We start from the raw sequence: 14,399 nt of genomic DNA, 5'->3' as shown, positions 1-14,399 counted from the left end.
TGATTACACTGCCTTAATGCCATGGTCCGATGGATGCTGTGATTGGTAGCTTTCATGGGACTGACTTAAATTTGTAGCTCCTTGGAAATAGTAAAGACATTAGGTTATATTAATAACTTAATTCTTTCGTAGAGAAGAAAAGAGACCAAACGAAGCTGTCCCTTTCTCGTTTGCCATCCATATCAAATACTTAACAGAAACAGCATCGATTTGCTCCGTTATATAGCCTTTGGAACCGACTAGCCTTATTACACCATCGGAATCGACTAGCCTTATTACACCATCTTGCTTGAACATATCCGTCAAACAGCATCGATATATTTCATCCTTCAATTCTAAATGTCGATACCGTAGTCGGTATCTAAAACAGGTTACTTAGTAATGCATCACAGGTGAAGCACGAAAATGGCCAACCAATAGTGTACAAATTTCATTATTAATCAATCACTCTAATCCGCAGCAACAGCTGATGATTCAGGCACTAGCACAGTGCCAGAAGAGTTTCCTTTTCTTCTTAAAAAACATGGGAAGATGTTCCATTTCCTTTAAAAACCCATTTTGGCTAAGAATTACACACTACTTTCTAATCATCTGTTTATTTATTTTTATTCTAGGTATACTTTACGTCCCGTGTATTATGACTCTACAGAAGGAAGAAAGACTGAACAAAGTTCTGTTTAATCAGTGGCTGATTTGCAATTTGTTAGTTTCAGTGGAATCAGCCATTGGACTGATAAGCCAGGAGGCTGGACAAGAAGCTGAATCTGCCCACATGGATCAGCTAGCCCAAAACCATAAATGGGAGCTCCTTCCCTGTTCAACCACAAAAAAAGGAAAAAGCACACTCCCTACGCAGGCATTAACCTGTTCAGGTTCAAAGGGACTTTCTCAGCCTGCTCTGCCCGTATCCTGGCCAATTGGCTAGTGTTAAAGCAGATACAGGCACCCCTGGTGCATTTCTCATGTTAATAAAAAGCAAAAGAAAAGAAAGTGTCTTCGATAGAATATCTAGGAGAAACATTTTATTACATGAGGCTCACTGAAAGAAGAAGAACAAAGTCTTTAAACTTATTGACCCCTCCGAAAAGAGAAGGGGTGGGGGGAAGCACTGATAAGTACTCACCTAAAGGCTGAAAGTAAAGACTGCATATAACTGATTTTGACAAGCCAATCATCCATATGGGCTCCAGGAGCTTTCATCTGCTTCTCTCACTATATGGTCCTGCAAGATAGCATCATTGAGTTACTTAGAAATTACAGAACACACAATTAAACATATTTAATAATTTGATAAAAACACAATCCCGAATCCTCTGCTAAGATTTTCAAGAGCAGATGAAAACAAATTGACCATTTACAAAGAAAGAAGTCACAATCAGCATTTCTCCTTCTTCATTGTCAAGTATTGAGCAGCAAGAGTGTATGTTGCATTTTCCAAAGAATTAAATATGACTTTTGGCGAATGATTAATATATTTGTGAGTGATTCTATGCTGGATTAAAAAATCAAAATCTTTATATCTTTACTTTTGAGCCCGTTTTGAAGTTATACCTTTTACCTTATCATTAACAAAAGGAAAATAAGATTACATTGACCTTGAATTCTGAGAGGAGCTTATGTAGCTTTCTGGCAAATATATTTCTCCACCAACTTCACCGTGTTGTTCCCCACTAACAGTTTTCTTGGCAGCCAGAAATTCAGCACTCATAGCATCCATACCTTGCTGCAGAGCTTCCTCAGCACTCCCATAACCATGCTCCTCAGCATACTTACGCACATCCTCTGTTATCTTCATCGAGCAGAACTTGGGACCACACATAGAGCAAAAATGTGCAACTTTTGCACCTTCTGATGGCAGGGTTTCATCATGGAAGGACATTGCAGTCATGGGGTCCAAAGACAATGCAAATTGGTCCATCCATCGGAATTCAAATCTTGCCTTGCTTAATGCATCATCCCATGTCTGAGCAAGTGGGTGGCCTTTGGCTAAATCGGCGGCATGAGCAGCTATCTTATATGCTATAACCCCAGCCTTCACATCATCCCTATTTGGCAATCCAAGGTGTTCTTTTGGCGTTACATAACAGAGAAGTGCAGTGCCTAGAGCCCCAATGTTGGCAGCCCCTATGGCTGAGGTGATGTGATCATAACCAGGAGCAATATCAGTTGTCAATGGACCAAGAGTGTAGAAAGGCGCTTCATTACACCACTCCAACTGTTTTTGCATGTTTTCAGGGATCTTGTGCATTGGAATGTGTCCCGGTCCTTCATTCATCACCTGAATGCACAACAATGAGATCTCAGGTCACTAATATATATATATATTTTTAAAAAGGTAAAAGATATGACATTAATCAAAATGTCTAAATCAAGTTGAACAGAAATGACATTATTTGAGGATTCAAGCATTGTGACCAGCAAGGAAAATTACCTACTTCACATGCACTTGACACATCATGCATGAAGCTCTTGCATAGTATTAATTATATGATTACCTGTACATCCTTGTCCCATGCTCTACGGGTCAGTTCTCCTTGAGTTAAAAGCTCTGCAAACTGAGCAGTGTCATTAGCATCATATATGGACCCAGGTCTCAGCCCATCACCAATTGACAAAGCCACATCATACTGATTACAAATATCAAGTATTTCATCCCAGTGCTGATAAGCAAAGTTTTCTTTGTGATACGCTAAACACCACTTTGCATGAATGGATCCTCCACGGGAAACGATTCCAGTCATGCGCTTTGCTGTTAAAGGGATGTACCGCAAAAGCACTCCAGCATGGATTGTGAAGTAATCTACTCCCTGCTCTGCTTGTTCAATCAGGGTGTCTCTGAAGACCTCCCAGCTAAGATTTTCAGCAATTCCGTTAACTTTTTCAAGTGCTTGATATATGGGCACAGTTCCCACTGGCACAGCAGAGTTACGTAAAATCCACTCACGCGTCTCATGAATGTGTCTGCCTGTAGACAGATCCATAACAGTGTCGGCACCCCACATGGTTGCCCATTGAACCTTGTAAACTTCTTCCTCAATAGAGCTAGCTACAGCAGAATTACCAATATTTGCATTAACTTTGACCAAAAAATTTCTTCCGACTATCATTGGTTCTAGTTCCAAGTGCTTCTTGTTGGAAGGAATGATTGCTCGGCCACGAGCAACCTCTGCCCTCACAAATTCCGGGTCAAGCTTCTCACGAGTAGCACAATACAGCATTTCCTCTGTTATTACTCCCTGCTTGGCATAGTACATTTGGGTGTACCTTGGTGCCCCTAACTTCTCACGCCTGTCAATCCAGTCTTTCCGCAGTTTAGGAAGTCCTGTTTAACATGTTATGTACAAAATTAGGAGTACTCAAGCTCATCTAAGCCCATAATAAGCATCAGTGTTAAAGTTGTTTGAAACTTCATGAATGAGAAAATATGTAAAGATAATCTTGAGGTCTATACCAACTCGAGGGCTAATGTTTTGAGGACCACTAGTGTCATAGGTGTCGAAGTTCGGTTCATCCCCACTCAAGTGAATCCGTCGAAAGGGCACTTGAAGTATGTGTCCGGATTCTTCATGAGTAATTTCCCTGTTTGGCATTTATTGCATATGTAATTCATCAACAAAAGAAACAAGAGCAAGCATATGTTGCAAAATGAAATTCATCAGAAAGAAAGCAATTATAGGAGTGAAAAAGACACACCTGTACTCCTTGGAGCTCTTTGGAAAACACTGCTCAAATGATGGAAGTGGTAGAAAATCAGGAGAAGCAGGATCAGCAGTATGCTTTCTTTGTCCGGTGTTTTTGGAATTTGCTGTCGGGGGATCAAAGGTCAAAGCGGCTCTAATTCCTGAGCTCATGGAAGAACATATTTCCTTCTTACATGCAACCACATCAAACCCCGGCAAGAAGGAAGTACTTGGAAGCTTCGCAGGTGTGGAATGGATACCATTCTTGCACACAATTGAAGTCGTTGTTGCATGCACTGAAGCCATCTCAATTCAAGCTAAAAAATGACAAAGCATTCAGATTAAAATCCAATCAACAACATCAACAACCAATAAACCTACAACTGTAGTACTTACAACCAAGAATGTTGATACAGACAATAACAGTAGTTAAATCCCAAATGTAATCTTTGAATAACTCACCAGGTAACTATTATGCTCCTACTTAATTTTAAAATCGTAGCGACTATATAGTTTGTTAAACACTTGCCTTCATTAGTTAGCAAATGTTTTTACTAACTAATTCCACAACAGCTGCATATTAAAAGCCATATCACCTAATCCTCAAACACAACTTTAGACAAACAATACTGAATATTAAAATAATCCGATAACCAATCAATATTTTCACATTAATCATTTTATTTATTCCCCCTCTCCCCCAACCTAAAAAAAAAAAAAAAGATGTTCATTTCATGTTTATTTTCAGAAACTTGAAAAAGGAACGGTTTTTATGATCTGAAACCACAAGAAAATTATTTCGCTTATTTGATCTTGATTACTCTCACCAAGTTGTTTAAGTCCTCTCTTTTCCTTTTTCTTTTTTGTTTTATGAATAGACTACTGTCTACTGGTAATTAAATCCTCTCCCACCTATCGTTCGAATCTGAGATCTCTTGTTTAAGCTCAAGAGATTTCAATCCAAACAGAATCTTCACACTCTCTATTCGTTCCACCCTAGACCTACAAAATTCTAACACATCGGATCGCGATAAATTTGACAGATTCATACAACAAATTCGTGAGAAAATTTTGATTTTCAAATGGATTGTATACGCGAATTACGGTAATAAAATTCGAAAACAAGGCAGGCACGCGCTCAACAGACATCGTGAAAGTAAAATTGCACGAAACGCATGAAGTATAAACATACAGAAACTGAAACGGAGTCGTATAAAGCAAGTAAATGGAAGTGAAAATAAAAGATGATTTTGAAGATGAGAAAAAGAACCTGGTCTTATCACTTCGCTCTTTGCAACTCTCAGACTGTGAACGAACACACTGGATGGAAGCTGTTGCTCACAGCAGTGCTTTTATAGGAAAGCTTTCGCCAAAAGGTCTGCCAAAAAAGTGATGCTGACGTGGAACCTTCTTTTAGATATTTTCCAGAAATAGGTACTGACGGCAGCGATAAGAATCTCGTGAGGATCACGATTCACGAGCTCTTCTTGACGTGGTCGTTACTCGTTAGTCAGTAATCCGTGGTTAAAAAGATAGTTATCACCAGTGTAACAACGATGAGTCCCTAAATATTTTCTCTGATGACACGTAAAATTCTAATATTTTAGAAATACACACAAATCCCTCCTTTAATTTTTTCCGTTACTCATTTCATTTGGTGAAAATACGGGGGTTATTATGTTCATACAAAAATGCTAAAGGTTGACTTTTTTCGTTAAAACAAATTTTGGGAGTCTCTGAGTCATTTTTTCAGTTACTGGATTTTATCTTTTGCTGAAATATTTTTGTTGAAAATTTGATTATTAATTTTTTTTTAGACCAAAAACAACTCACCACAAATTTTAATAATTTTGGCGAAATTTTTTTTGGCCACTTGTTATGCCAAATATCGCATGGAGAATATCGAAGCGCTGATCACCTGAAATATTGAAAATCAACATTTGATGAAAGAAATGACAATAAAATGGTCCTTACACAACATGCACCGAAACCGAGTGAACTTGGATTTTTATGTAATAAGGGACATAGTGCTTAGTCATATTCCGAGAGCAACTTGCTTAGTCATATTCCGAGAGCAACTCTGATATTTTGGTTTAGTTCAAAAATATCAGCCATCAAATCACTAGAACCCTTCATTCATCCGGACAAAGAAACAAGAAAAATGAAAGCATTTTGCTTTTTTCTCCATTTCGGAGAAAAATGAAAAATTGGCGTGCAATTGAGAAGCACCCAATTTGGATTCAAAACAGAGATTGCATAATTTGGGTGCTTTTCATTAAGACAAGAGTCTTCGGACTGCACCAACATCCATTGGATAAAGGAGTTAACGGTACAAAATGCAGAAAATTATATTTGACAGAATCATTATGTATGTAAGACAGACATGTTACAACTGCTAATAATCGGGAATATATGTATTAACTGAAATAATAGCCAATATACAAATGATTTTGAGATTGACCAATGTGTTCACTCATAATGTCAAAAGAGAAAGACACTTGAGAAGACTAATAAACAGTAAACGTTATGCTTTCCCAACCTTATTTCCTCAAGTTTTTCACTATAACATCGTGAGTTAGAACAAAAGGACAGGCTAGAAGTGTCAAATGAGATCAAATTTACCTCCCTGGAAATTTACATAAGTTGTATTGGTGGGTTAATGCCAATACTGCAAGTGTCTGTAGATGTGATATGAAATGAAGAGCAGTAAGATAGCTCTCTTTGCTTCAATGTTGAGTAGAGCAGTGAACAGTAATTGTTACCCAGAGCTTCCTTGGAGTGGGAGGAGAGATCCTTGTACAGGGGGAAGAACCTCTTGTCTGCCAGCAACAAAGTTCGAGAGTTCTATAGGCGCAACCACCATTCCCAACCATTCTTGCAGCTCTTCCCCTTCTACTTTCTCTTTTTCTGAAATATGAATACTAGTTAGAACACCATTACAACTACATGCACCAACTTTCTATTAGAAGAATCTATAAGGCAACTAACTGTCTATGCAACTAAATAATGGGCCTATAGTGGACTACAGCATCCACAGATCAAAGGAAGTTAACATAATAAGATAACTCAATGACAGCGATACAAGGTTAGCAGTGACATAATTACCTTCCAGACAGGCACCAAGCCCCTCCAAAACATCAGGATTAGCACGAACAACACAGAGTGCTACTTCCAGGGCTGATTGCAATAATGCTTTCACCTCCCTTTGTACAAGGTCAACTAGCTGCCCCTGTTACATAATAATTAGTATTAGATCAGTCTCCGTAGCTAAAAAAGAAGGAACAAAGAAATAAACTAACAAAAGCAGAGGACCTGATCTCTTCCCCATGGAACACCTCCCCCAGATTCATCAATCCCACCACTCGAAAGTGTGGCTATAGACACAGGGCCTATTGTCCGATTAAGACCATATTCAGCTATTGCCTTGTACGCCATGTCGGTTGCTCGCCGTATGTCATCAAGAGCACCAGTGGAAATACGACCGGAATAAGCAACTTCTTCTGCTGCACGTCCTCCAAGTAGAGTAACCAGGCGACCACATAACTCATCAATGAACAGCAGATATCTATCCTCATTTGCTGGAGTATAAGTAAATCCCAGTGCCCCTCCTGTCCTTGGCAATATGCTTAGTTTCTGATGAGATGAAATCAAATGAGTGTTGTCAGATCATCCATGCCTTATGAGCACCAATGAGTATATAATTGATGTGTGCTAAATGGACATGAGTGGAACTGTATATCTCGTTCCGAACCAGAAAACTCATGGAACGTGGACAGTCTAAGAATTGCTACACTTGAGACTTCACTTCACCAAGTGAAGTATATATGGTTCAATAACCACTTAAGTGGTCTTTTTAAGCTCAGGTATTCTCAAGAGAGACATATCAAATAATTAATGCCTTGTGACACACACATGACATACACTGAGATTTTGAGTCGCTCCAATCCTTTACCTCGACACGTGGCTGTCCAGGAAGAAGACTTGCAACTGCAGTGCCTACTACTGCGTGACCAGCTTCATGCCTTGCAACCACAGCCTTCTCACTCCCCTTTAACTTTGCAGTTTTCTTCTCTATGCCCTATAAACAGTAATATATTTCAGTTTTTCCATCTTTTCACCAGCTATTTAATATTTTCTGATTATTTTCACTGCGATGTTGGATCAATCAAAATCAAGATATCACAGTTCAGAAAACAAAAGGACTTTTTTTTTTTCTTGGGGAGGTGGGAAGGAGGTGTAAGACATAAAGAATTAGGAGAATTCAACAAAACTAAGAAAGCAAGTAGAGGCAGAATAAATATCCAAAATTAACTTGGACAGAAGAGGAAAATAAGTTAACTATGGAATCAATAGTTGTGTTGGCCGTAAATTTATTATCCCTCCCCAAATAATAAATTTTTTTTTTGAGAATCCCCAAATAATAAATTTTACTTAAAGTTAAAGTTAAAAAAACCATGGAAGAACTTAAAGCAAATTGAGGGATATGGATGCTTGGAGAGAGAGAGAGAGAGAGAGAGATAATGATACAGCTATCGAGCGCTCCACTGCATGAATAAAATCAATTTTCTCCACAACAACTTTGTTTAGTCTTCCAGCCAGCAAAGCTGCTTCATTTACCAAATTTGCAAGATCTGCCCTGCATAATTTAGAAAATGAAAAAAGTATCCCTTCGTATTAATGAAAAATATTTTCAGAAAATTGAGAAAAGGAAAGGAGTAGTTCTAATAGGGGCTAAAGCGGAAGGCATGGAAATACCCAGTAAAACCAGTTGTCATAGAAGCAATGTCCCCAAGGTCAATATCCTTTGCAAGAGGAAGTTCTTTCTTGGAAACGTGTACTTTTAAAATGGCTTCTCTTCCGATCTTATCAGGTGTCTCTACCTAAAAATCATATGAGAAGTAATATTAGTTAGACCACTGTTAATGAACATCAAATAAAATTTCAACATCCAGCAGAATCAAAATACAAACCATAACCACACGATCAAATCTCCCTGGTCGGCGAAGTGCTGGGTCCAGGACATCAGAACGATTTGTCGCTCCAAGAACTATCACAGCAGAGTTGCTATCAAATCCATCCATCTCCTGCAATGCAAATCCAGAGACATCATCTTGATTGATATATTTTTGAAATTCTATAACCATATAGAAAACTATCCAAGAAAGCTTACAGTCAGCAACTGGTTTAAGGTTTGCTCTCGCTCATCATTGCTAACAATGCGAAATCGGCCATCGCGACTTTTTGCCACAGCATCAATCTGCATAAAAGGGATAATATGACTGAATCCATCAACACTTCCATAGACTGCCGCCAACCAAAAATTTTCAAATCATATAGACTAACCTCATCTATAAAGATTATTGATGGGGCCTCCTTCTTTGCACGTGCAAAAAGGTCCCTCACACGTGAGGCACCCATGCCAACATACAACTCGACAAATTCACTAGCAGAACAACTTATAAAGGGAACTTCAGCTTCCCCAGCTACAGCCTTTGCTAGAAGAGTCTTACCTGTCCCAGGAAGACCCACCTGTAACATAAACAAAACCATACTTACAAATCATATGGAAAAAATTATGTCAAGATGTAACATGCAAGCCTACAAAATGCATCCTCAAGTAAAAGAGTAGTTCACTAACATACTAGCTCTGGATGGTAACCATTTCAATAAGTTGAACTTTCTGCCACGTCATAAAACAGAATTACCCAGGCTAATGCAAATCACTCAACATCGGAAAAGACTCAGATTCAACTCACCAAAAGAACACCCCGGGGAGGACGAGCACCAAGACGTATATACTTGTCAGGACTCCTCAAGAATTCCTAGGCAGTAAACATGAGCATATAAAGACCATTTCCTGAATGAGTAAGAAAATTTCACTACAAAATTTGATAATCTCCTGACAATTACAGAGATATTTGAGGAATTCCTAGCATACCACGATTTCTTCCAGCTCCTCCTTCGCCTCATCAACACCTGCAACATCAGCAAAAGTGATAGTATCCCCTTGTTCAGACACCTTAGCACCTCCCGGACCACGTGTCTTGCGGTGGCCCACCTGCCCAGCCGTCTGCTGCCCACATGCTAAATCTCACCAAGATATCTTTGCCAGAAAGCATGAATTTCAATGTACCCACAGAGTATGAATATTCTTACCTGAGAAAAGCTTACAGGAAATCGGTGAAGAAGCCCTGCAAGCACAGCCACATAAAACAAGGCTATCTGCAAGCAACAGAGCAAATTTAAAATAAAGAACATTAACCGGTAGAAGAAAAGTAAAATTATATGTTCAATTTAAGGTATATTTATTACTGCCGCTTCAGTGAAGTAGCTAGGAATTCCGCTCCCAACAGCTGTGGCTTATTCCACAGCACCTCAATCCCAAACATACACCTACTTTTATTTACAAAGAATCCAGTAGCACTAGAGCATTTAAATGTAGTTTAATATTGAATTACTAATCTTTAATAAACCTCACACTACCATTCATTAGTAGCACAGATATTCTCCCAAACAACTTCAAACAAAACAATGAATTTGACTCCCAGAACTCACCAAAGCTGAGTTCAAGAATCCACCAGACCGCTTATCTGGCGACCCGAACTCCACCTGATTCTCAAGCATCTTCTCATAGGGAGTTTTGATATCACTTGGCCTCGTGGTAGTATACACAATCCTCTTAGTTGGCGTCACACTCTTTAACAAAGACTCAGATTCTTGAAACTTATTAGTAATCACTTCACTCTCTTGAATACTCCCATCGTTTTTTAACTTAAACATTATATGTACACCATCAACTTCCACTTTTGCCACCTGGTTACTATTGATTTTACTCAAAAAATCACTGTAAGGTACGCTCACAAAAGTCGTCGATGTTCTTGGCTCCGAACCTGGCAACGGAATCCCCGGTCGGAGCAACCGCATGACAAACATAACTATCCCTAATTGCAAAAGCAAAACCCCAATTTCCTGAGCTTGAATTATCGGCTGCCACTTAAATTTTTTCCCTTTCGACCACCAAAACCCGTTGCTTTTGTTTCTCTTCTCTCTCCTTTGACTCGTCGGTGAATCGGTACTCGTCGGACTCTGTGTTTGACTTTGACTTTGACCATCACTCTCGCTTGTTTCACTCGATTCTCCGTCCTTCGAACTCGCTAGGATTTTAATCTCTCTTAAATTCTGATTACTGTACAATAAGCCTCGCTTGAGACTAAGTTTTTGCTGGCTGTTCGATATAATAACTGAAGGAAACAAGATTGCGTGGGAGGCAAAACGGTACGTATTGTGATAATAAACCCTACATCTACTGTGACAGAAGCTTCCGCCATGAAGATTATAGCTCGAATTCGCATAAAGGAATCTGTTGTGAATCGTCGAACGGAGAAATTCAATCGATGACATGTCTGTGAATAATAACCTAGAAATTGGGGAAAACGAATATTTGATTTTTTTTGTTATTTTAGGTTTTTATATGTTGAGGAAGAGAGCCAAGGAGCAAAGCAAGTTAGAATCTGGACCGTTGGATTTAGAAAGTGGGGGTGATTTTTAACCGTCGACTTTCCGTTTTGGGCCTTCGTTATCGGTTGGCGTCGTTCATTGTGTGGGCCAATCATAGAGGTTAGTTAGATACTGGGAGAGAGAATCCCGTGTGGTAAGATGTACGCTGAGTTTGTATTCCTGACGTTGGGTTGAGGACACGTGTGGTTAGGAAAGAGAGAAATGATGTGGAGCGTTGAGTGCAACTGACCACATACTGAGCTTTGACTGCGCACCACACGCTTGGTTTACGATGACCAGAGATTTTTAAGGCAAATTTCGAAAAATAATGAAAATAATAATAACATAACCATAATCTTATGTTTATTAAGCTTGGATACTTAATTATAATATTTATTAATGTGTTATTAATTATTTAATTTATAAACTATAGGTGTGATATTAGTTAACTTTATTATTATTATTATTAATTTATACTTTTTATAATATATTAGATGAACGACACATAAAATGTCATATTATTATGTATTCTAATTGCGTATTCAAAGTTAATAAGGATGATATTACTTATACCATAATTATTATTTTAATAATAACTTTTTTTATTTAGCCGTGTAGAAGATAAATAAATTGATGAAAAGAACAAACATTAAACATAAGATTTTCAACGGTTGTTTCTAACTTTTTAGTTCTTTTTAATAATAATATTATTATTATTTTGATAAGAACGTTGAAAAGATGTTATACATACCACAAATTTCATACCATATCTTAAGTTATAGATATTTAAAATTAAAATATTGTCGTAAACCAACTATTGTTGACTGAATGCAACCTCACTCTTTTGTCTTATAAACGACGCCCATCATTCTAGAAAAAGCATTAAAAAATTATTATGTAACGGTGTGCAAAGGGGAGTGGGCTGATAGCAGTTTCGACATCGAGCACGTGCTCTATTTCTTCAGCAAGTGGGAGCCCGATATGCTGTGAGTGGGCTGGAGGCACACCACTTGATCCTGTTGGCTAGCTAGCAAAAGAGGTTGAATAAATAAAGCCAATGCAATGTACTCACCTCATTACCGCTTGCTATCAACCATTGTTTGTCCTCAATATCATTCCTCGGGTAACCAATTGGGCCTTGGCCCAGTAGTCAGGACCCTACACTCATAACTGTGAGCGCAGCGGTTCGAATTCTTGCGACACATGTAGGGGTTTATTTTTTTCCTTAATTATTAAGTGAAGGTAGTCTTTTCCATTTCGAAATGTGAGTGGAGTAGACACCCCTCAAATATTAGAGAGGTCTTATGTCTTCCAGATGAATTACGCATGTAGGGGTTTATTGAAGATGGCAAATCCAATGACGTCTGAACTTAAAGCCCAAAGTATTTTTTTTATGAAAATTATTTATCTTGAATTCTACCTTAGTAATTTATAAAGAAACCATATGCCTCAATAATTCATCTGGAAGACATAATACTCACTAACACTATCAGGCTCATCCAACTGACCCAAAGCCATTGTTTAAATTGATACAAATATATTACTTAAAGACATAATATCTCATCCAAGTGAAATCAATTTTGATTGCAAGATTTCAGGTTAGTCCATGATTACAACTTTGCACTTTACAGAATCACATCACGGTTGAAGATATGCGAAAAGAAAATCACCAAATGAAGAATATATGCTCAAAATTTCATGCTTTAACACATTATTCTGCTGCAACAATATTGAGTTTGCTAGCATCACACGCACAAAGCCAATTTCTGAAGCAAAATGATATCATACAAAATCATGGTGAGAATTATTTACATGACACGGTCACAGCCATGCTAAAAATTGTGGTTACATTTATTACATTTATGATTGTTGATATGTTCCTGAAGAAATAATCACTGACCTCATGGTGATAGCACATAATTTGGATATCTTAGATACATGATACGAGAGCAATTGACTTAATTAGTGGTGGAGATATCCATACCAATTAAGATTGTTATTAAATTTTATAAGCTTTTTATATTTATATCTGTTTTATTTTTATATTTACGTGTTTTAACATATTTTTCTCTTGGAAGGATATGGACCTTCAAAAAGGATTGCATGGTAGAGAAATGTGTTTAGGTGACAGTGCGGCTACATGTATTATTCTTCAAAATAAAAAATATCTCGTGAGTTTAATATCATTTGAAACTAAGTTAAATGCTATTTTATGTCCTGCAAATTTGATTGAGATGTTCATTTTAGCGAGTGATACAAAATTATATATCCATGACGTTTTTTGTATTCAACTAAGTTTAGAAAAAAAACTTTTTGAACTTCAAAGATATTTATCATAACTAGTTTCATATGGAGACAATATGTGAGAATACTATAGAATATCTATGTACTATTTCTGATGTCTCGGGCCTTAAACTTATATTAGAGAAATTCTTTCTCATCAGTCTTATATTATTCGAAGATAAAAATAGTTGAGTGCTATGCAGTCATGATCCAGAGATTTTATGATCCAAAAATTTTATGCTTTGGCATGATCGTTTTGGTTACACTATATCAGCTATGATGCATAGAATTGCTGAGAATTCTTTCTTATGTACATCCTTGAAAGATTTAAAGATTATTTTCTTTAATGAGAATATTTGCACTACTTGTTCAAAAGATAAATTGGTAATCAGACAATTTTCTTCTTAAGTTGGTTTTGAATCTTCATTATTCTTATAAAGAATATAGGGAGATAAATGTGGGCCTAATCTATTAACCCACTCAGTAACCCATTTCATTATGGTCTTAATTAATGCATTTATGTGATGATCACATATTTATTTATATTCAACATGTAATACTATTTTTGTTAGATTACTTGCACAGATTATCAAGTTATACTCGCATCATTTCATTGCTTAGAGAATCTACAAATAGAGAGCATTGCTCCCCTAAATGTTGTACAATTTTCAATTCCCAGCTCACTGAAATAATTAGCTTAATTAAGTGCTTTACTCTCTAGCTTTATATCATATAGCCCCCTTATCTCTATATCATCTATATTATCTATTTAATTATTAAATATTTCCTACTTAAATCCATCAATAATATAATAAGATAAGAGTAAAATTTTAACTTTTGTTAGATTATTTTTTCTTTTCAATATTATATAAGTAGTCCTTAAAAGAAATATTCAAAGGAGTGCAAAAATGACAAAAATAAGAACTGTGTTGGTAATTG

At 37.2% G+C, this 14,399-nt stretch overlaps 1 protein-coding gene across 5 annotated transcripts; it reads right to left on the bottom strand.

Annotated features, from left to right (window-relative positions):
• Window positions 1-406: 406 nt before the first annotated feature.
• On the bottom strand, window positions 407-11,124 carry LOC18033774 (phosphomethylpyrimidine synthase, chloroplastic). Of its 5 annotated transcripts, XM_024178846.1 has the most exons (15): window positions 10,236-11,124; window positions 9,837-9,902; window positions 9,619-9,753; window positions 9,437-9,502; window positions 9,024-9,209; window positions 8,851-8,937; window positions 8,651-8,764; window positions 8,436-8,560; window positions 8,208-8,316; window positions 3,694-3,986; window positions 3,452-3,579; window positions 2,496-3,322; window positions 1,596-2,278; window positions 1,124-1,222; window positions 407-948 (listed from the first exon to the last, which is right to left on the bottom strand). In XM_024178846.1, exons 1-14 carry the CDS (start codon window positions 11,079-11,081, stop codon window positions 1,213-1,215), a joined length of 3,675 nt encoding a protein of 1,224 aa, XP_024034614.1. In that variant the 5' UTR covers window positions 11,082-11,124; the 3' UTR covers window positions 407-948; window positions 1,124-1,212. The 5 variants fall into 5 exon arrangements, with proteins under 5 accessions (XP_024034614.1, XP_024034613.1, XP_024034611.1 ...); XM_006424961.2 differs by lacking the exons at window positions 407-948; window positions 1,124-1,222; window positions 1,596-2,278; ... (1 more) ...; window positions 3,452-3,579; window positions 3,694-3,986 and adding exons at window positions 6,067-6,587; window positions 6,786-6,909; window positions 6,993-7,313; window positions 7,633-7,758; XM_024178845.1 differs by lacking the exons at window positions 8,208-8,316; window positions 8,436-8,560; window positions 8,651-8,764; ... (4 more) ...; window positions 9,837-9,902; window positions 10,236-11,124 and adding an exon at window positions 4,951-5,060 and having other exon boundaries at window positions 3,694-3,997.
• Window positions 11,125-14,399: the final 3,275 nt, after the last annotated feature.

This window comes from Citrus clementina, unplaced genomic scaffold (assembly GCF_000493195.1).
Source record: "Citrus clementina cultivar Clemenules unplaced genomic scaffold, Citrus_clementina_v1.0 scaffold_8, whole genome shotgun sequence".
NCBI classification, from domain to species: domain Eukaryota; kingdom Viridiplantae; phylum Streptophyta; class Magnoliopsida; order Sapindales; family Rutaceae; genus Citrus; species Citrus x clementina.
This window is presented reverse-complemented; position numbering and strand designations above follow the sequence as displayed.

What these genes read in the sequence shown, in the direction of transcription:
- LOC18033774 (XM_024178846.1), bottom strand. Translation starts at nt 11,081, where the DNA reads ATGTCATCGATTGAATTTCTCCGTTCGACGATTCACAACAGATTCCTT. An exon ending in CTCCCCGGGGTGTTCTTTTG is followed by an intron (nt 9,210 to 9,436) that starts GTGAGTTGAATC and finishes TTTATGTTACAG; the next exon opens with GTGGGTCTTCCTGGGACAGG. An exon ending in CAGTGGAGCGCTCGATAGCT is followed by an intron (nt 3,987 to 8,207) that starts GTATCATTATCT and finishes GCTTGAATTGAG; the next exon opens with ATGGCTTCAGTGCATGCAAC.